General features: G+C 34.7%; 1 protein-coding gene across 1 annotated transcript in view; it reads left to right on the top strand.

Moving 5' to 3' along the window:
- IQCM (IQ motif containing M) overlaps nucleotides 1-24306 on the top strand; it is a 354275-nt gene that overhangs the window by 101281 nt on the left and 228688 nt on the right. Inside the window, exon 7 of the mRNA XM_087437208.1 lies at nucleotides 18268-18326. Coding sequence (XP_087293334.1) covers nucleotides 18268-18326 — 59 coding nt within the window. The remainder of the gene's footprint in view (nucleotides 1-18267; nucleotides 18327-24306) is intronic.

Here is a 24306-nt window from a genome sequence, read left to right on the forward strand (position 1 = left end):
AAGCATATGAATATTCTCATTAAATGGGGCATAGAGGCCTTTTGTTGGTTGGTTCAGGTCAGGTTTTGTCACCAAAGGTCAGGTGAGTTAAGTTTTCCTCCATATGTGTTATGAAAAAATTGTTGGTTTTCAAAGCTTTTTGGATTTCTGAGTCTCAGATAAGGAATCGTAGACCTGTAGTAGTAATAGTAATAGTAATAGTAATAGTAATAGTAATAGTAATAGTAATAGTAATAGTAGTGGTAATAGTAATAGTAACAATAGTAATAGTAGTAGTCATAGTAGTGGTAGTGGTAATAGTGATAGTAGTAGTAATAGTAGTAGATGAAGGTGGATGGGGAAGATAAGGAGATAAAGACAGACACACATGCACACACACACACACACATATTTCTAGTTGCATAAGGAAAATATTGCAGTCATACATTCATTGTTCTTGATTCTTGGTGCAAGATATCCTGGAATTAATTTCAGAATGTCCATATTTATATCATTCCCAATAATATCCCCAATCAGATGGACATGATAACGTATTGCTGATAGATGCTACCTCTTGTGAGAGTCCTTCCCTCAACCCCACCTAAAAGAGCATCACTGCTTTTATTTTTCATCACACAGTGTATTCCAATCTGACAGTACATTATGTGCCTCTTTATTGATTTATTCTTGGCCTTCTTTACAAAAATGTAGGCTCCACAAGGCTGAGGATGTTTTAGATCACCGATGCAGCCGCAGTGCCTAGAATGGTACCTCTCATAAAGTATTTGAGGTTAAGAAAACATTTGCTGAATAAATGAATAACAAGCTGTTTGACACTTCTTCTAAAAGGAACACAAGTACACCCAAGGTCTCAAAGCAGTGAAAAACACAGCCATGATAGTATTGTTAAAAACAGGAAAAAGAAAAAAAAAAAAGTGATTTAAGGATGTTGCAGAAATCTTGCTGTGATTATTATTTTTTCTCTATTGACCAAAAAGAGTTGTCCAATCCTTAATTCTTTCTTCTGAAATGGGCTTTTTTCCCCATTGCTCTTCTCTGGAATCAGTAACCATTCTCGTTTTGTCAGGCAATTCTTTGTTGATTTCTCTTTTTCTTTTTTCTAACTTCCACCAACACTCTCATTTGAAGATCCCCTTTTAGACTGCAGGCAAGTCATGTTTTATTGGCTAACTGGAAAGGACCAAATGCATCCCAGGGGCACAAACTCAAAACTTTGAGTCTTAGGACATCCTGGTAATGAAGACTAGGTCACAGTTGGTGAGACCTGGTTGGTAGTAATTGGGAGGCTACACACTCCCATTCAGTTGTGGCGTCAGGAAATTATTATCTGACGATGGAGATCCTGTCAGTGACAAAAGGCTGTTTCAGGATGCTGTCTTCAGTGATTTGATTCCTAGTCTGATTCCAGTTTTATCCTTGAACCAAACACATAGGACAACTTTTAACCTCAAGTTATTTTAGGTCCCTGTATTCTTCTTACTCTGGTCTTCCTATACCTGTTACCACATCTTTATGACCATCCCATAAAGCTTGATGGCCTTATTTGCCTACTAACATGTGTTAAAATAATTTTTATAAATTATACTTGCAATACATATATTTTGAAGAAAACTCTCCAAAAATAAGGAGAAAATCAACCATACTTATAACAACAATGCTTTATATCCTTATTTTTTCTTTCAAAATACATTCTGAACACATTTTCATATTCATTAATATATTTCCTTTACCATTAAATCAATGGCAGCAATATTCCATTTATGGATATAACTCATTTTTGGTTATTTTGGCAATTCAACAATTCTTTAATGGAATCTAGTGCACTATATTTGTAGTCAAATTTTTGTGCATATTCTTAATTTCCTTAGGATAAATTCCTTGCAGTGGAATTGTTGATATGCCCTCCTCCTCTTTTGCTTTGTCTTTTTATATGTATTGTTAAATTGTCCTCCAAAGGAGTATTGGTTTTGGGTTTTTATATAGATTTTTCACTGCTTCTACCTCAAAAACAAAAGTACACAAAGAAAAAACAAACCAATAACCAAGTAAAAGTAGACAATCATATATGAAAATGGCTTAGCATAGTGTGACTGGATTGTAGTAAGAGCTTAATGAATTATAGCTGTTATTAATACCTTTATTAAATTGTTAAAGAATTCATTAAAATTGGTTCATTAAAAATTTATGATAGCTTATAAAAATATATAGAACATGAAGTATTATACAAGTAAAGACATCAGGGTTTATGGAAAAGAGAATAGAAAAAATAAAGTTAAGATTTAGGTAAGTATACAAAATTTATAATTTGGTATATTGTATGTTAGTAATAAGAAAGCCACAAATTTAGCTGTGGATGTTTTAACAATGAATGAAAAAAGAAGATATGATGATTAGTCACTTGATTCAGAGTATTTCCATAAAATAATATCAAACCAGAAAAGTGTACCAAGCAGTTGATTGTGAAGAGGGTATTGTTAAATAAATGTAGCATATAATGTACTCAAAAATATACTTTCAGAAAATGCAGTAATATGCTATTGTCGGGAGAGAGGGAGAATCTCCCTCTGCCCTTTTCCTTAGGGTTCTTCTGGCTGGCCAAATAATTAACAAGACAGGTTAGCAGGAGAAAATAATACCAAGTTTAATAACATGTATACATGGGAGAAAGCAGGGACACTGCGTTTCTCAACACAATAGCAGAAATTCTCGTCTTAAATACCATGTTCAGCCAATGACCAAGGAGGATGTTGGGGGTGGGGGGAGTCAGTTACAGGAGATTACCACTAAAGCACAGTAAACAGGAGTAAGGTTATTATGCAGATTTAAGGCCTCAACTTCCACATTGATAAGTCTCTAGAAATGAGGCCATCCCCCCCTCTTCCCAAAACAGAGAGGGAGATACCTTTATAAACGGAGATTTCCCTTATAAATGTAAATGTCTGTCTGGCAACTCCTTGCAGGGCCATCCAGAGAATGTGGCCAGAGAGACATAAGATGGGCTTGTTGGTGCCTTTTCTATTGTAACATCTATTTTACATTATATTACAGCCATCAGATAGAAGATCTATTCCAGGAAGGAGTTACTATGTCAAATTCTTTAGGCAGTTAGTGGGGGAGGTCAAATGTCCTCAGAGAAAACAACCAAGGTAAAGAGACAGATTTCAGGGTGGCCAAATCTTGATCTCCCACACTATATATTGACCCTATTTTAATCATTAGACCAAAGCAAAATTTGGGGAAAGCGCTTTTGCAGGGGTGGGAGTATTGGGGGTGTGGGTTATTGTGATGAGGTGATGTGGAAACAATATGGTCCTAATATTCAGTTCTCTGCTGATTTAGTTTAAATCAGAGGTAGATTTTAAGATATCTTGAGGAGTGGGGGGATATCCTTTAGGCCCTTGCCACTCCATGGATCAATAGCATTGTTATTATCTGAGAACTTGTTAGAAATGTGGAACCTCAGGTCCCACTCCAGATCTATTGAATCTGAATCTGTATTTGAGCAAGATCAGTAGTGACTTATAAGCATATTAACGTTGGAGAAACACTGTTTTAGATAATTCCCCATCAAATTTTGGCTTTTAAGTGAGCTTTTGATAAGTAGTGACAATGTTTACGTGGTAATTTTTTTTCTTTCTGACAAATACCTGAAGTGCAGATATTCTTTGTTGAATTTAGAGTCATGTGGTGGGATAGGAATGCATTTTCTTGTGAAAGATGAGGAGTAAGATTATAACCAATCAAAGACATCAGAAACACATCCTCAAATCATAAAATAAAACTACAGTGAATGTCAAAATTGGCCTGGGAAAATATGTCAGATATTTTGAGAATAGAGCTTTTAACCAAATCTGGACAATTTCAGAAAGCCAATATATCCATTCAAATATATCCTGAATCTCTGAGAATCAGATCTTAGTGATTTATAAGCACATTAAAGTTTGAGAATCACTGTTTTACATAATACCCCAGAAAAGTCCTCCAAACAAGTAGTGATAATCAAGTTGTAGTTAGGGGGCTAGGCAGCCTTTGACCCTGATGCATTTGACTGGCAGTTCTAAATCCCATTATGATTAAGTCTCACTGATTCCCTACAAAATCACTGGCTCCTTTCTAAGTGAAATAAAAGTAGAAATCAAGTAAAACTGCTGAGTGCTGTGGGAGATCAAGATTTGGCCACCCTGTTTTCTCTGAGGGACATTTGACCTCCCCCACTAACTGCCTAAAGAATTTGACATGGTGGCTCCTTCCTGGAACAGATCTTCTATCATGATGGCTATAAAGATAATGTAGGATAGAGGTTACAATAGCAAAGGCACCAAGCCTCCTTTATCAAAAAACTCTGTCTCTCCCTGACCACATTATCTATAGATGACCCCGAAAAGAATTGTCCTCCTGCCCTCTGAAGTCCCAGGCCACTACCCACCCCCAACACGCTCCTCGCCTTTAGCTGCAATACTTAAGCAAGCAGCTTAGACAGAGGGACGAGTTGCTCATTTCTGAGTTTCTCCCATGTATACATGTTATTAAACTTGGTATTATTTTCTCTTGCTAACCTGTCTTGTTAATTATTTGGCCAGCCAGAAGAACCTTAAGGGAAAGGGCAGAGGGAGATTCTCCCTCTTCCCACAACAGTTTTGGCGTAGTCGGCAGGATCCACACTGGCTGCCAAGTTGCCTTCTCTGGCTGGAAGACCTGCCTTCTCCCTGGACTACTGCAGATGATGAGATACGGGAACGCCTGACGAAAGCCGGCAAAAGGTAAGACTTCTTACCACGTCAGCCTCCCGGAATCTCTATCTGCGGAGTCCGGTGGAAGGAAATGGTGAGAATTTTTTCTCTTTCTAAATTTAGATTGGCAGGAGAAAATATTTGGGAAACTAGTTTCTTGTGCTTTTAGTGACTCTTGGTTTAAACTTGGTAGAGTACTCTTGGTTTTTGATCTTGATCCCTTTTCCTCCCAGAGTAATCTCTGTCTTGTTCTGTGTCCTGAAAACTTGGCTTTGTGACCAGAGAGAATATTCTCCTTGGTCTCCACCATACGGAAGGTGCATTTACCGGGGTGCACCTTGGTGGCCAGTCGAGTAGACTGGGGTTCCGAACTGTCTCTTTGTCCGGCTGTGCCAAGCTCTTAGGGGAGTTTGTCATAAAGGGCCCAGTCCATAAGGGCTTTTGTCGTCTTAACCTTTGTTGCTTGTTAGTGCTGGAAAAATCCCATTCCGGTATTGCCTGCCCGGTGTCACAGATTAGCGGGTCTGTGACTGGAGGCATCCCACACTATTGTGGGAGACCAGAGACACCGTTTTCACTACGCCATCCTTACCACCTGTGCAACGAAGGTCTTTACTTTCTCTGAATATCTTTGGGAGTGAATTCTGTGGATCATGGGGGCTACATCATCTGCGCCCTCACCAGGGACGCCTCTTGCATCCATGGTAGATTTATTCTAAGCGTGGAAAGTTACCTCCGGGTCTTTCCTTAAAAAGGCTTATTGGTTTGAGTCACTATTGGAATAAATATACAAATGAAGGTCCTACTTGTCAATGGCCAGACGACGGATCCTTTGAATTGGAAAAACTTCTAAATTGGGGGAAAAAAAATGTTTTGAGAGCTCTCACATAATTATTTATTTGGTACCTAAGAACAGGCTAGAAAAAGGAAGGGAAAAATTTGACTAGCCTTAAGACCTTGACTCAGGTTACAATTGAATTGAGAACATGTAAAAGTGTAAGTGTTGATAAGATTATAAAGGTTGGAATGTTTGAGCTAATTTTATATAAAGAGGTTACATCAACTTTGCCTGAGTATGTTTTAAAATGTCTGACTGAGAATGCTTCCCTTGTCCAAAATTAAAAGACCAAGACCTATTGATAAAAATTTTAATGATAACTATGTTTAAAGGTATGAGGTGATGAAATTTACATGAAATTTTGTAGAAAAAACTGATGTTATTTCTATTACAGAACTGGTTAACAAAAATAGTAATTTAAATGATGGCTAATTTTATCTAATGTCTTATGAAGTCTTGTAGGCAATCTAAATAATTATTGGGAATAAGTAACTAAATAGCTGTGAAAAAGATGAATGTTGGATGAACTTTAAACAATAATTATGTGTTATGGTGGTTACAGCTTCCAAACTCTTTTTGGTAACTTAAAACTTTAGAGTTTTGCTAAAGTTTATGATAAAAATTCAATTGAGTATCTAGATCATTTCCAAATAACATAAGATATTAGACATTGATTGTTAAATGTACGTTTGTCTACTTTTGGCTTTTCATTACAGGAAAACTAAAAGGTATTTTGGGTCTATTGGTAAACATGTGTTTTATTAAAAGATTGTACTATAAAGTAATGTGTTTCCAGAAGTTATGAAGTGTTTATAAATTTTCCAAGCCACAAGATACTTATGTAAAAGAAAGTTTATAATGGTTTACTTAGTTTTTACTCACAAATTAAGGTTTCTAAAGGTTAAAATTTCTAGTTAGTATATGTGATTGAAAATTAAGAAAAATATGTCTGTGTACAAGGAAAGTAAGATGTATAAAGAAGGACCAAAGAATGGAAATATTTTGTTTGGTTAAGAAAGATAAATTTGTCCTCAAGTACTAGGAGGGGAAAGAAAGACATGGGACAAATTCTGAATGTAAAAAGAAAGCTATAGAAGATTTGTGGAGGGAATTCTGGAAAAGGAGTTTTATGCATAGTCAAGTTGGCTAAGATTGAAATGAATTTAATTAAGTAAATGAGTTTTAATATCAAAAGTAAGTTGGTACAAAATTATAATTTGGTCTTATTTCTCTTAAAAGGATGATTTTCTTAAACTTGATAAAGAGGTTACAAAAGATTTTTCTTTACTTTTGAGTAAGTCTACCTAAAAGACAGAAAAAAAAAATGTTAAAATAATTTCCTACGTTCAAAAGACTGAGGTCTCTCTATTAAGGCTTTTTGGACTGTTAGTGCTCTGTTTGCATTGACTTGACTGTTTATATTTTTGACAAGCCTCCCCAAAATTCATATCTTAAAGTCTTTTTTTTAATTTTTTTCTTTGAGAATTTTCAAAGGGCCCTGGAACTTCTCAAAGAAATTTGCTCTCTTCCTATAAAGAGAAAGATACTTAACTTATTAGGCTTATTCAGTATGTTAAATTACAGGGAAAGCATTGTCAGACAAGTGATGATAAGTCTGCTTAGGTGCTATTATGTGGGCAAATGTTATTGATATAGGTGTTTTAAAATTGTATAACATTACTGAAATGCTGATCTGTCCTGAGTATCAGTCATAATTCTGGTTATTATTATTTTACAGTGTTGTATGTCACAAAATTAACCAAATTTCTTTGTCAATTGCCATTTTGAGGTCTTGTTGTTTACAGACTTATTTCTTTGCTCTAATGCTTTTGCAAAATGTTTCAACTTCAGAAAAATTCATGGAAAGGACTCTGACATTTACACTGGAGTACAGGTTTCTGACAAACTTTCTGATCATAAAACTGAACTGGGTAAAAAATTATAGAAATCTGATGGAGAGACTGATAACGTCATGAAGCTGCTAACAAAAAGATTGGGATCAAGAATGGATTACACAGGACTGAACCAACTGATACGGATGATTATAATTTTTATGATTTTTCGTTTGAAGTATTGCTTAATTTTTAATGTTTTGTTTTTTCAGATTTAAGGAAAACTTTTTCTCTTTTCTCCTGAGCTAGCTATGACTTATAGCAATTTGGTAAATGATACTTTTGTAAGTAAAATTGAAATATTTATCTTTTTCTCTCTACCTGATCCCTCGAATTTAGAAACTCTTAGTAAGTGAGTATTGTTGTTTTCATGGCAATATAGTTATTTGCATAAGTTCAATAAGAATCTGTTCTCCTTATAACAGGACACAATTGGAAACACTGGTTCTATTACCAAGGTTGTGACTGGAACATCATATTTGCAATATAACCATACAGCTTTTGAGGAATGAAGATTGGACTTTATGGAATAAAGCCACGTGGAAATATTGGCCTGGTACCTTTATGTTCCAAGCAGCACTTACCAGGATAGGTAAAGAATGTCACTTATCTGGCAGGTACAAGGAACCTCGAAATATTTTGGGGAAACCTCGGAAGAGAGGAATTCACCCAAATCTATAGGTATTGCAGGCAATGTCTGATGACAAAATCCTTGGCTTGGCTTTCCTGGCCTCGAGAGACCTTTAAAGTTCAATCTGAGATTCCTTATAAAAAGTTCCAGCAAAGCAGATTTAAAAGAGCCTATGTGATCAACTGCTATTCTTGCTGTACTTATGTAAATAATTGGGCCAACTCTATTGGAACTAGACTTATTTTGCAAACTAGTTTTAATTTTGCTATCTTAATAAAAATGAGGGTGATTTTAGAGAGAAAAATTATATTTCAGTAAAAACAATAGTATAAATTTGTGGATATTAGATCCTAGTTTTGTTAATTGTCTTTTGAGGTTTTTGTTTTATATCTGCTGACTGGACTGGATCCTGATTTCTTCTAGTCTCCTAAAATATCTGGCTACAGATATCCAAACTAACGTTTTTGATTTTTTCCATCATTTTCATTTGAAATCACTGAAAACTGAACCTGCCCTTTTTCCTGAAGCCTTACAAACTGAAGCTGATGGACTTGATATAAACTTAAGCGATTACCCGATGACACCATCAGAGACATTTTAAACTGCAAAAGATACTTTGACGCTGACATCTAAAAATCATCTTAACTGGCTGTCCTCTGACCTCAGAAACTGGTTTACAATTTGCTCCAACCATTAATCTTGTTTTCCTTTCGTTTCCATAGAAATGCTTCTTATTAAATACTTGATTGCTTACTTCCACAATATAGGTGCAACCTTGAGAGCCCACCTGCATCACCACCTTCCAAAATGAACTTAATTGAACTGATCTATTATCAGGACTAAGAAATGTATTCATTCAGTGAGATGAAACAATCTACCAACTCAGCTTCTGGACTATGAAACTTCTTTAAGTTTCAAAAGGACTGTGAAACTTTTAGTTTCAAAGGCGGGACTGTGGGAGATCAAGATTTGGCCACCCTGTTTTCTCTGAGGGACATTTGACCTCCCCCACTAACTGCCTAAAGAATTTGACATGGTGGCTCCTTCCTGGAACAGATCTTCTATCACGATGGCTATAAAGATAATGTAGGATAGAGGTTACAATAGCAAAGGCACCAAGCCTCCTTTATCAAAAAACTCTGTCTCTCCCTGACCACATTATCTATAGATGACCCCGAAAAGAATTGTCCTCCTGCCCTCTGAAGTCCCAGGCCACTACCCACCCCCAACACGCTCCTCGCCTTTAGCTGCAATACTTAAGCAAGCAGCTTAGACAGAGGGACGAGTTGCTCATTTCTGAGTTTCTCCCATGTATACATGTTATTAAACTTGGTATTATTTTCTCCTGCTAACCTGTCTTGTTAATTATTTGGCCAGCCAGAAGAACCTTAAGGGAAAGAGCAGAGGGAGATTCTCCCTCTTCCCCCGACAGTTTCAATCAATTAAAAGTATAAAGTAAATTCCATTACTCTCTTTGTTCTCTGTAGTCTGACTGTTTTCATAAATTAAAAATTTACCACCTGTTTCCCCAATTTTACCTTCTGAATAGAGCAATATATTGAGTTTGAATCCCAGCCCCCTCCTACTTGTATAATCAAGATAAATATATTAGACTTCTCAATTTCCTCAGAAAAAGTAGGAATTAAAATATCTGTTTTGCAGTCTTGGTGAAGATTGAAGAAAATGTACATAAAGCACATAGTAGGTTCTAATTATTAGCTATAACAATCTATCAGTTCTGTGATGCAGTCCCAGACCTACCACCCAGTATGTAAATCTCATGATAATAACCAAACTTACCATTTAGAATGGTTTCACAATCAAATAAATCCCAAGCAAATACACAAATGGAAAAGATTGAATTTAACGTTTTAAAATGTTGTCCAGTTTTTAACTGAATTGTTTAGTAATTAACCACCTGGGAGGTTACCTTAAATCCTAAGGGAGAAATGTATTAAAAATCAAATAAGCACCTTGTATATATATTTAAGCATCAACTTCAACATCAATATGAACACAAGCATATTAACATGCCCCCAAATTGTAAAATAGAAATTCATTTCCTCAATTTGTCTTTTTAATTCTAGCTGATAAAAGAAATCGGACACGTATTTATTTATCAGTCACAGATTAATACAGTTTAAAATTTCAGAATAAAACAACTCTTACCTGGCAGCAGCTGTTCCATCGCTTGCCATTCTTGAAGTTGAGAGTTTCCAAGTGCATACACAAACCACAGGAGAGATTTGGAGCCATGCAACCTCCTAGGAAGTTGTGATGTACCTGGGAAACCCATAGGTTCCCACGATCTTTTCCTTCTTCTCTTTCTTTAGGGGAGAGATGCTCATCTTAGGCTTAAAGAATTTTTCTACCATATTATTTTTTAAATTTCTATTGTTTTATATGTCAGTTGTATAAAACAGTGTGTTATACATATACATATCTATCTCTCTATATATATTAAAAAGTAATACTAAAATGAATATAAGACCTAAGGAATACAACTCTGTGTTTTTTCCTTCCCTTCATATCCTGAGGAAACCAATCTCCTTAACTTTATGTAAATTATTCCCTTGCTTTCTTTATAGTTTTAGCACATATACACGTATTCCTAGTTAGTATTTTGTTTACTTTTGCTTATTTTTAACTTTATGTATATGGAATCATAATGTCTTCTCTCTCTTTTTGCTCAACAATATCTTTTTGAGATCCATCAATCTTCACAAATGTCTATGTGTGCCCCCGTGGTTCATTCATTTTCGTCAATGTGCGACATCCCATTGAATGACTACACTACAATTTAATTACTCTTTCTATTGCTGAGAGATATTTGCTTTTTTTAAAATTTATATCCTATTATGAACAGTTCTGCTACATTCTGTTACACGTCTCCTGAAGAGTATCTGTAGGGCAAGAATTCCCAGCATCAGTATGAACCTGCACCCTGTTGCATCAAGAATGGGTTATACAGAGGCCGCCAGAATATTGATCCCTTCAGCCCTGCAGGCAGGTGGGCAGGGCCTGGGCATTGGGAGCTCAGGAACTGATTATTGATGACATGAATAATTGATGGCTTCTAGCCACAGGCAGAAGGGAGTAGAGTAGAGCCTGGAGTAGAATGGCTCTGCTGGCCAGTGGGCATATGTTCAGTTTCACCAGGCAATAGCAAACACTTCTCCACTCCCAGTGGCAGTTTATGAGCGTCCCCATTGCTTCATATACTTGACAGCACTTAACTATGTCAAAATTTTAACCTTTGCCAATTTGGTGGTTGTGAAATGATATTTCTTTGTGGTTTTAATTTGCATTTTCCTAATTACCAATAATGCTGAGATTTTTTTTCACACGTTTCTGGGCCACCATTATTTCTTCTTTGTGAACATCATACAATTGTATTTTTTAAAATTTGTTTAGATGCATTTCTACTCCTTTTGTTTTGTGCTCTCTATTTGTTCTCTTTATTTTGTCCTTTTTTTTCCCCTCCTTTGTTGTCTTTTTTGGAAATTGATTGACATATTTTCCCCTCATGTTCCATTTTTCTAGTACTAGTTTGGCGTTGTACTAGTTTGGCATTGTGCTAGTTTTCCTTGCACTACTTTGGCATTTATATTCTTGTTTTTACTTTTCATAAGTGCCAAACCTATAGATTTTAATATATACATTTAACTTAAAGTATCTTTACCCTCTTCCCACCTCATACAGACATCTTAGATTGCCTTAACTACTAGTGTTTAGTTCTCATTTTTTTAATCTCATAAATTAGACATACTTATTTTGTTTTATACTTCATTGTTTGTTTAGGTTGACCTACATGCTTACCAATTTTTTCTTTTTTTTACCTTCCATTCCATCTAATATCACAGACCTATAGGCTGATTTTCCTTCTCAAAAGGAAACCTGAATTATATCCTTTAGAAATACCTTAGTAAGGGTCCTTTGGCAAAAAACTTCAACTTACATTGTATTTCATTTTCCTCCTTCTCAAACATACCTTCTCAGCATTTTGAAGGTATCATTCCCCTTTTTTTTTCACTGCCAATGTTGCTGCTGAAAAAATCAAATGTTTGGAAAAATCAGATGTTTGACCAGTTGTCTTTCCTTTGTAAGTAATCTGTCTCTATCTGTCTGCTTCGAAGGACTTCTTTTCATTGTTGTTCTGCTGTTTTATTATGAGATGTGTAAGTGTGGTTTTTATTTTTATTTATTCTGCTTGGTTTTTGTTGGGCTCCCTAAATATGAAAAGCAGTGTCTTTCAGCATTCTGAAAAAAAATCTCTGCCATTATCTCTTCAAATACTGTCTCTCTTCCATTCTTTGTTTATAAACTCTAGTTAAAACTCTATGAAACTCTACTCAGACATATGTTGAGTCTTCCATTCAATTGTCATTCTTTGTCTTTTTTCCCCCTTTTTCATATTTGCCATCTCTTTGTCTCTCATTGCTGCATCCTGGGTCTTTTTTTTTCCTCCTGATTTGTCTTTTAGATTATTGGTTCTTTTTTATTTGTGTGTCTATTCTTTTCTTTTGAGTCTATTCTTCTTTGAGCTATTCATTGAGTTCCCAGTTTCAGTAGTTATATTTTTCATTTTTAGAATGTCTAGTTGTAATTTTCCAAATCAACTTGGTCAATTTTGATAGTTTTTGGTTCCTTTAATGTATTTCTCTAAGCATATAGATATGGAAGCTCATTCTTGTTTTATATTCTGTACATCTTAATTATAGTATTGCAGTCTTTGAGGTTCTGAATACATAGTTTGTTATTTCTTCTGATTCCCTGATTGCTTGTTTTTCATGTTTAATGACTTTTCTGATTGTGAGCTAGTTTTTCATGGTATTTTATTGTGAGAATTCTTTGAAGCTTGAGTTTAAACTGCATTCTTCTAAAAATGATTGATATTTGCTTTTACCGGGTGCCTTAGAGCACTACCAAACTGGGACCACTTTATTCTAAATGTTTGGCCTTTCTTTTGCGGTGGGGGATGTGGGGCATTGCAGGTAGTATGAATTGAGCCCCCAAATCCACATGAATGAGGTCTTGTCATCAAAATTCCTAGGAGGGGAATTTTTTTCACTTGCTACCCAGAGCCAAGGTCATCACAGACATGTAGTCTCATGGTATCTTTTTCTCCTTCTCTCTTCAGGGAAATTTTTAAATCCTATTTATACTCTAAGGGTATTGCCCTTCCAGTACCTAGGTTTTGTGAGGGATGTTCTCAACTCTGACATTCCTTCATGCTCTGGGTTTCAGTGTATGTCTCCCAACTGCAGGGCATATAGCTCATTAAAACCCAGGCTCCAGCTCATCAGGAATTGCCATGCAATCCCCAAGGCAAAGAAGACTTCAGAACTCGTACAACAGTAAACTCAACATTTCTTGTGGTTTTTGAGCAGAAGGGAATTCCATTATACTTTCCCAACAGCTCAGCTATGCATTAAATGTATGTTCTATTTTTAGAATTTATTGTAGTATTGTGCTGTGATTTGTTGCTATGAACATAGTCCTGAAAACAGAAGCCCTATTATATCATTTACAAATAGGTTTCAACCCTCAGAGGGACTTATAGTGGGATGTAAATTTCTCTATTGTGGGAGATCAAGATTTGGCTACCCTGAAAGATATCTCTTTACCTTGATTGTTTTCTCTGATAGACATTTGACCTCCCCCACTAACTGCCTAAAGAATTTGATGTAGTAACTCCTTCCTGGAACAGATTTTCTATCTGCTGGCTGTAATATAATGTAAAATAGATGTTACAATAGAAAAGGCACCAACAAGCCCATCTTATCGGAAGTTCTGTCTCTCTGGCCACATTCTCTGGATGTCCCTGTGAGGAGTTGCCAGACAAACATTTACATTTATAAGGGAAATCTCCATTTGTAAAGGTATATCCCTCTCTGTATTGGGAAGAGGGGGGATGACCTCATTTCTAGAGACTTATCAATGTGGAAGGTGAGGCCTTAAATCTGCATAATAACCTTACTCTTGTTTACTGTGCTTTAGTGGTAATCTCCTGTAACTGACACCCCCACCCCCAACATCCTCCTTTGTCTTTAGCTGAAGATGGTATTTAAGACGAGAATTTCTGCTATTGTGTTGAGAAACGCAGTGTACCTGCTTTCTCCCATGTATACATGTTATTAAACTTGGTATTATTTTCTCCTGCTAACGTGTTTTTGTTGATTATTTGGCCAGCCATGAGAACCTTAAGGGAAAGAGCAGAGGGGGATTCTCCCTCTTCCCCTACACTATCCAGTTCCTTCCTTCTCTTCAATCTTTGTATCACCTCTTATGCTACGTTTAAATTCTTACATATAAACGAGTAAATTCCTATAGCTTTGATCTCCCTTGGAGGTTAAAGAAACTTTGTCTAGTGACTGGTAAATGAACAACCTATGTTTTGTTGGGTCATCCTCTTCAGTCTCCCCTAATCTGAAAGTTGAATGGCTTTTTGAGGCCATGGCCATTTCAGAGTGACCAGCATTACCTTTGGGATCCCTCCACTTCTCTTAAGAAATGTAAAGAAAATACTACACTTAAGAACACCTTCCAAAATGGAGGCTTCTCTGGCTCCATGGGAAGATTTGGGGAAACTATAGTTTTCCTAGGCCTATCACAATTTCCTGGGGGTGGTTCTATGGCTTAAAACCTTCCTGTGGTTTGTGTGTGTTCTTGGCAGCTCTAAAATTCAATAATGTAAAGATACTGACTTGTGAAAGATCACAGTATGATGTGTTTGGTGCCTTCTGGTTCTGCATGTGTGCAAGTTATTGACATTTTTCTGTTTACACCATTTCTTGTACAAGAAGCAGTTGCAGTATAAGGAGTGCAGCTCACTCTATTTCACAGAAGGTGCTGGTGATATGACTGACTTCTGCTGGGGAAACACAAGTGTTAATATTAAGCTTGGCAGAAAAAGCTTTTCAGTTTATATCACATGTTTTAATGTGTAATTTGTAATTTTATGTGTATATGCCATTAATGATTTTGTCTTCACAGTTACCTATTTTTAAACAAACCATTCATTTTACCTTTAATGGTGTGTTTATATATGCTTCTGGTAGGGTCACAAAGCTGTTTAAAACTATAAAAATGCCTTGCTACTTAGAAAATACCTTTTAACCATATTTGGAGGTAATATGTCAATTATAGATTGGGGGTGTAATATGCCAATTATAGGTTACCTTTTTATAGCAAACATATTCCAGAATTTCACAGTAGTAGTAGTAATATAGAAAGATGTCTAGCATTAAGATGCAAAATGAAAGATTTTCTTCCATATTTCATCTATGTTTAATCAATGCAAGAATTTAATCATTGGACTATGAGAGAAATTAGCAGCATTGTCAAAAGGAAAAAAAAATTCCAGATGAGATTGGAAAGAAGAGGAGAATTGATGGATTAGACAGCTGCTTCTAAAAAGAAGCTTAAGATGTAATAATATTGTGTAAATTATTAGAATTAAGCGTGGTAGCAGTTAAATTGTGGGATTTGAGAAAATAGGTGGGGGAAAGGAGCCTGAAAAGTGGTTTGGAATAAATCCACACAGGTTGTTAAAAATTTTTGAAAATTTTGACACAAGGGTTTAATAAATGACTTACATCTTCAGCCAAGTATTTAGAATGTCTTATTCCAAATGCATTGTCATGGAGAGACTAGGAACTTGAAGAAGTTGAAAGAAGCAGGTGGCAGCTATGGAAAGAGGAAAAAAAGATTTTGAAAGAGAGTGGAGTTGAAACATCAAAGCAGAGTGGACTTGAGATTTGAATAGATAAGTATGCAGAAAACTAAGACGTAGGGAAAAAAAGAGACCCATAAAAAAAAGGACTGCTGTTGACTTTGCAAAAAGGGGACCAAAAAAACCTCAGTTTCTAATTATGTTAGGTAGGAAGAAAGAGACACAAAGGGAGGTTGTGAAGGCAATAAAGTTGCAAGAGAGTACCTGGAAAAAATCAGAGAACATCTTAGTAAGGAAAATCCTCAAGAATGTTTGCCTGAGACTGTTTAATTTAGCAGCCTTCACATTTGACACCCTTCTTCACGGACAACGTGCCAATTCAGTCAGTCTGGCAAGAAGGAACCAGTTAAAAAAAATTAAGTTGGCAAGTGTAAACTTGTATCATATAAGGACAGTGTGTTCCAAGCCAAGCATATTGTTTTGTGCAAAAGCATGGACTATGTAGGTTAAAAATTATTTTTTGTAGCCTTGAATATGTGTCATGGAACATCTAGAGAGCCACTTTTAATGTGTTTTTCATGTTTCATGTTTTATTATCACCTACATGTTTCACATAAATTTTTAAAATTACAGTATTATCCTTGAGGATGATTGTTTACTTTGAAAAAGAAAACATGATCAGGGAATTCTAAAAGTAAAGCAAATACTTGAGAGATGCAAAGTAATTCTCAAGGTTATTGTTGCATTCTAACAAAACTATAGAAGAAAAGTTAATTTTTGATCTTAAGGAATGAATGGCATGAAATACAAATGAATGTATAAAAGAAATATTGCACCTGAGAGAGCAGGATAAGACAGAATGAAGCTTAACTCTAAAGGAGAGATTTGTGATTTGTTTAAAATATTTAAAACGATCACTCTGTCTTAATACTGTGTATTTTTCCAGTACAAACACAACTTTTTTCACATTTTGTCCATTGATCCTTTATATATTCTGGGGTTTTTATGTAAGAGACTTCTGTGGCTTCACTTGCCAAATAGTAGTTAAATATATATTTGAATCTTAAAAAGCAAAACTAAAATAAGCATTTTCCTTCAACTGATACTTAGAGACATTGATGGATTGCATAGCCAATTTATAATCTGCCATGACGATTATTTTGTACAAAATAATTTTTGAAGAAATAGTCTCAAATTAGAGGAATTTGAGGTAATCTTGATAAATAAGTAAAAGGTTAATAGATTTTGGATTGTTGATATTGTCTTCTCCCTCAGACTCTATAAGAAGTTAGTAATAAGAAAGTGTCTTGGTTATTGATATATGGTGTGCTCATGTTTCTAGATTGGTTTAAACTTTGGATCACGCCAAATGACCAGAGAGGCAATGGGCCATTTATTTTGAGGTCTTGTAGAATTATCTTCCTGAGTTGTTCTTTCTACTGTTGACCAATATTGAAGGATTGTATAAGAAAAAGCCATATTAAAGACTCTGGTGTAGTTGTTGAAGAGATGCTGTTGAAGTTGACCATTACATCATATCAGGCTTCTTTTGAAGGACTCGTGGAAGAAATTTTTCACAGAAAATATTTGCTTCTCTTATAGACATTGTGAATGTTAGAACTACTGTGTTTTCTTTGTTACTTTGTGTAATAGTTTGCCAGGCCTGACATAACAATATACCACAGGCTAGGTGGCTTACACAAGCAGAAATCTGTTTTCTCACAGTTCTAGAGGCTGTAAGTTCAAGATCAAGGTGCCAGCAGAGTTGGTTTCTCCTGAGGCCTCTCTCTTTGGCTTACAGATGGCTGCTCCTCACTGTGTCCTCGCGTGGCCTTTTCTCTGTGCATGCATGCCCCGGGTGTCTATTCCTCTTTTTATAAGGCCACCAGTCCTATTGGATGAGGACTTGTTTAACCTTAATTACCTCCTGAAAGGTAGGTATCTCCAAATACAGTCATCCTGGGGATTAGCGCTTCAGTGTATGAATTTTGGGGAAACACAGTTCAGTCCATAACACTCTGATAGCTAGAAATTTGAGAGCCAAATCTGTGTGACACATCAAGCAATATCAGAAAATATTTGACATTATTTTTCTACCCAATCTTTCCCTTTAGTTTGATTTTCTTATTTGTTCTCCTTTTTCATATGTACTGTATTTTTGTAAGGTACTTTAAATCTGTTTTATAAGACAGAGGACAAATAAATAAGTAAATAAATAAAGTAAATTCTCATCTGTAACAGATTTGTATGAATAGTTGCCCACTGAAATGATTAGTAGAAGTCAGATTCCTGGGTGCCACAAGATGCTGGTGGAGGTTCAGTGATCATACTTCTTTGAGTATACTTACAAATTTATATCAGTGTTTAGGTTTATAATATACATAATAATAGAATGGTTCTTTCTCCCTTTGATAATATAACAGAACATCAATGGAATTAAAATTTTACAGACAATGAAGTTGTTTTCCTACTGATGTCAACTCTTCTTTCTCTTATTCTAGAAAACTTTTATGAAAAAAAAGCAACAACCTATCAATCCAGAACCAAAGCCACAACCCAGGTATGTGTTTTATATGATAGCAGAAAAATATAAGTTAATGTGCTTGGTTTTGGTTTTATCAATGCAGTTGCTGACATAAATATTTAGGTTGTTGAAAGCTCAGGTTTTTAACATATCTTTTTCAATGTTTCCATATAACTTGACTAAGGCAAGAAGAAAAAAATATTATTATTTTTTGATTAATAATCACTAATGATTATTCAGTAAACCCAGGCTGAAATTTACTTTGTAGTAACTAGGAAAAGCAGTGTAAACAGTACTGCATAATGTTCAGCTGTTTTGTTTATTAGCAACTATGTACTACAATTCATTATGGCAAAGCCTGCCTTTTAACGACTCAATGAGAGATTCTTAATATTGCTTTGCTATTTTATGTACCAAATTTGTGGATAAACTTTTGTGAAAAACCACTGATTTTGTGAGATAGATTAGAGAGTGAGATAGAAAAAAGGGATAGTGGAAAGTTAACAGTGGGGTTTCTGAAAAGGACAGGTTTCACACCATGTTTTCCTGTTCACTGGGAATACATTCATTCATTAATTCACCAAACAGTATTTTAGTACTGACTAGGTGCAAAGCACTGTGCTAGGCCGTACAGATGCAGATAGTGAAAAGGTAAACCTTGGAGATTTAAGTTTGTCATAAGAAACCAGTTTGGAAATCTAACCCTCCAGTAAACACAGGTTTACTTTAGTATGTTATTGAGGCTACCTTTTCTTACCTGACATCCTTCTTCATTCCTGCTCTCAGTTTCTCAAAATGCGTGGCTATACAAAGTCCAAAATCCCTCATCCACAATTCCAAAATGCAGAAAGCTCCAGAAACTGAAAGTTCATCTCCTACAATGGTGCAAAACTCATAGTGTCAAAATCTGACGTGAAGTGACAAGTGATTATGATTACTCATAGTCTTTACTGTTCCCATTTTATATGAATATTCATGTTTTGTATACATATTAACATTAATTATATTACCTAATTAATATTAATATGTTTGATGATAGGACACTGCCCCAGACCCTGCTTGAGTGTTACATAATACACGTAATTACATAATACATGTAATACACTGTAATACAGCGTCATATATGCTATATTAATGTCCTAAAATTAAAAAAAAATCTGAATTCCAAAATTCTAAGGTTCAAATATTGTGGAATTGCACTATATGGTAAATCTAGGCCAAATATGACTAGGAAGCATGCAATGCAATTATTTAAATATCCACTAAATAGATATCCAATTTAAGAATGGATATTATCTGAGAGCTAGTCTCATAATAAATTTAGGAATAGCACTCATTCTGTAATTATTATGTACTTGACTTTGTATTAGATACTTTCATTTAACTCCCATAACAACATAATGATGTAAATATTTTTATTATCATCATTTTACTGATGAGAAAACTGAGGTTGTATATCTCCCTTAGGGTCATCCAGCTGGTTAGTGATGGAGTGGATTCAAACCTACATCTTTTAATTACAGAGTCCTTCTATATACTACAAGCTAAATTGTGCCAAAACTATCCCTGACTAAAATTTCAAGCTCTGTGAGGGCAGGAATTGTTGATTCTGTTTACACTTCTATTTATAACACCTGGCATAATCCCTGGAATGTAGTAGATATTTAGAAAATATAATTGAATAAATGAACAATTTCCAGAGGAAAAGGAAAAGTAGATTTGTATCTTGTCATATTGAGAAAATTTTCTTTCAGTCTTTTTTAGTTGATTAATTTAACAGCAAACATTAAGAACTTGCTATTTTAGGTGCTAAGGACAGAGTGAACAAGATTTATGGAACTTACATTTATGGAACTTAAAGCCTTGGCAGTGTTTTCAGTTGCTGTTCACCATGGAGAGAGACAGGAATTGGAGTTTAAGTCCTGCCACGTTATAGGGGCTTAGTAAACACCTCAGTCTTTCCATAGAAATCTTAGAAGGCCAACACCTAAGGAATGGAGACTATATCCTAGAACTAAGGGATTAACCTTAGTACTAAGGACAAAACAAATGGATTCATCCTAACAAAAGCATAAAACCGAGACTTAGTTCAAGATGATATACCAGTGATTTAGCCACCACTTAAATTAAAAAAATCAACATTCCTTCAAGGGCAATAACAGAATCCAGAGTCTCTACAATGCGCAATGTTTATTATACAATAAATAAAATACTAGACATGTTAAGAAACAGCAAATCTGACTTATGTCAAAGAAAAAGATATATCAGATGTTGGAATTAACAGACAAGGGCTTTAAAGCAGCTATTATAAATGTTCAGGAACTTAAAGAAAAAGATGTTCTCAATAACAGAAGATCCCAGTGCAGAAATAGAAACTACAAAAAATAATCAAATGAAAATTCTAGACCTCAGAAATACAATATCTGATATGAAAATTTTATTGGATGGATTGAACAATATATTGGAGAAGGCAGTAGAAATGGTCAGTAGACTTGTAGATGAGTAGAGACTAATCTGAAGAAAAGAAAGCAATAATTGAGAAAAAAAATGAACAGAGCCCAGTGACCTGTAAGTTAATATCAACTGGCCTACCATATGTGAATTGGAGTCTCAGAAGAAGAGAAATAGAATTAGGCAGAAAAAGTAACTAAGAAATAATGGCTGAAATTTTCCCAGATTTAATGAAAAACATCTTTACATGTCCAAGAAGATCATCACAAAATTAATCAGCAGGATTAATACAAGAAAAACCACATGTAGGCACATCATAGTCAAAGAGTTAGAATTGAAGGCAAAGGAAAAACCTTGGAAATAACCAGAGAGGAAAAGTACACATTGTACAGAGGGTTACAATTCTAAGAATGATGAATGTCTTCTTATCAGAAATGATGGAGGCCAGAAGGCAATGAAATGATATATTTAAAGTGCTGAAAGAAAAAAGAATTATCAACTGATAATTCTGTATCTAGTGAAACTATCCCATGACACTGAGGATAAAAAAAGACAATTTCAGCTAAATTAAAGAAATGAGAATATGTTGCCAGCTGATCTTTACTTCACAACTGTTAAAAAAGAAGCTCTTTATGCTGAAAGGAAATGACACCTTGTGGGAATTTGAATCTACAAGAAGAAATAAAAACCATTGGAAATAGAAAATATGTGATGATCAATATAAAGAATATATTTTTTTCTAATTTTTTTAAAACTGACCATTTAAGGCAAAATTATAACATTATTATGATACTTATAAGTTAAGTGGATTCAAATATCTATGACAATAATAGCAAAAGAAATGGAGTTACATTCTTGCAAGTTTCCTTCATTTTATGGGTAGTGGTATTAATTCTAAGTAGTATGTGATAAGTTAAGAATGCATATTGTAATCCCCAGAACAAATACAAACTAATACAAAAAGGTAAACCTAAAACGTAATAGAAAAACTAAAATGGAGTACCAAAAACTATTAGGTTAACCCAAAAGAAGACAGGAAAAAGGGATCATATGGAGTGATCAGAACAAACAGGAAATTGGTAGACCTAAACCCAACTGTACCAACATTTATATTAAATATGCAGAATAAACATTACAATTAAAAGTAAGAGCTTGCTGGCTGGATAAAAAAGCAAGAACCAACTTTATGCTGTCTATAAGAGACGAATATAAACAGACATTAATTGAAAGTAAAAGGATAGAAAGAGAAAAACAATAAAAAAAAAAAAGCTAGCAAAAGAGTGCTAGAGTGGCTATCTTAACATCAAAGTAGGCTTCAAGGACTATTTCCAGAGCTGAAGAGGACACGTCATCATTGTAAAAGTATCAATTAATCAGAATTAGATAATAATCCTAAATGTGTATGTCTTAGTAATAGAGCTTCAACACAAATAAAACAAAAGTTGACAGAATTACAGAATAAAATGGACAATTCCATAATTATCACTGGAAATTTTTTACATGCTTCTTTTAGTGATTGGTAGGAAAATTATTAAAAAGAAAAATATTAATGCAGCAGATTTAAACAAACCATTAACTAACTTGACCTAATTGACATTTATAGAACACTACATCTAATAACTGTAGAATATACATTCTTTTGAAGCGTACATGTAACATTCATTGTAGAGATAGGAACAGAAAGCAAAGAAATAGAAAACAGAGAAACAATAAAGCATATTAACAAAGCCAAAAGTTGGCTCTTTGAAAAGAATAAAAACATTTGTAAACTCACAACAAAACTGATTAAAAAAAGAACAGATAAAACACAAATTACCAATATTAAAAATGAAAGAGATGGCATCACTGTATATCCTATAGACATTCAAAAGATGAGAGAATATATGAATAACATTACGCCAACTACATTCAACAACTAAGATGAAGTAGGCAAATCCTTTGAAAAAAGACAACTTACCAAAACGGGTATAAGAATAAATAGAAAATCTGAATAACACATGTCTACTAAAGAAATTGAATTTGTTATCAAAAAAACTTCCCACAAAAAGACTTGCTTTAAAGAAAAAAAAATAGTAACTGTCACATGTAAATTATTTTCCAAAGTATTTGATGGTGTTAAACGCAGCTTATCTTCTTGTGTAAGTCTTTGTCCTATAAATACTCTTTACCTGGTTAGTTTGACGGGAAAGTTTTTTTTGCTAGTAGGTGTTACTACATTAAAATTTAATTCAGCCCTTTCAGTGATAAAGAATTGTGCAATCTGAGAGATGAGTATTTATTATAGTCATTTGCTGGAGCCAGCCAGCTAATCTGAATGCTGAGCATTTTCCTGTACAGTCTACCATCTGTTGCAGGCATAAAGAGCTGTGGCAAAGTTTTGCAGGGTTATCTAGCTAATTTCTACAGGGATACCATAAATATTTTAGAGGATGATGGCTGATGGGAAGTTTAGAGATCACTTGATTCAATCCTTTTAATTTCCAGTTGAGAAAACTGAGATTCAAATAGATTAAGTGAATTCTTCGTGGTGACCTCACAAAAGTAAAAAAAAACAGAATTGTTCTAGAATCCAACCCTCAATTCACAATTTTCATACTCAGTCAGGCTGCTTTTGCCATTTGTGTCTTAAATTTTAACAGCCTTTCTGATGATTACTTAGGAGAAGTAGACTGAAACTTTACTTACTGAATTAGCAAATCTAATTTAGCTAAGAGTAGCTCTAGTGATTAAAAAGTGTTACTAGAATAGAATCCTGAAGAAAGAGAGATTTAAAAAAAAACTGAAACACTGAAAATAAAGCAAAGTAGTGAACAATATAAAACTATATATATATCACATAGACACACTTCATTGAAAATATTTAAGTGAAACAATATTAAGATTTCCTTGTTTATTTGAAATCCTGCACCATTTCTACCACAGAAATTTCATGAAACTTTAAAATCCAAACGTAGAGACCCTTTAAAGCCTGGCCTAAAGGATTTTTCTTGTTAGAGAGGAATTTCTCATATATTTCCAGCTAGAGGTTTACTTAGATTCTGCGTGAGGCAGAGTATATTATAACCTTCCATCAATCATCAGTCAACTTTGATAAGGTACTGGCCAATTTCTAAAGTACTTTTGCATTTCAAGGGTAAAAATATGTCACACATATATTACCATTGCCAGGCTACAATAAATACAAGAGAGTTTGTTTTTTTCCCCCTCTCTTCTTACTTATAGAAAAAAAGATGCTGGAATTCATTTACAGGTACCCACAAGCTTTGCGGGAACCCTCTACAGTTGGCAAATAGGACTGGTTTATACACCCACTCAGTCGTATTTTTTAAGGAGGCAGTCACTTGGCTGTTAAAAGGTGGGGATGGGAAGTGAAGCAAACTAAAAATGCTGCTGTTGCTCTTGATTTGGAATTACTGCAAATTTGTGCACCCACTCCTATTCTTGCTAGGGAATGGAATCTGTTGCCTTATATGGATAAATAGTGGTGGATAAGGCAAGAGTCATGATTATTTCTGTCCTAATCTTCAATGATCATAAGCCTGAAAGGCAAGTTTTCACATTTCTA

The sequence above is a fragment of the Ceratotherium simum genome, chromosome 12, assembly GCF_057802395.1.
Source record: "Ceratotherium simum simum isolate JZ-2026a chromosome 12, ASM5780239v1, whole genome shotgun sequence".
Taxonomy (NCBI): Eukaryota; Metazoa; Chordata; class Mammalia; order Perissodactyla; family Rhinocerotidae; genus Ceratotherium; species Ceratotherium simum.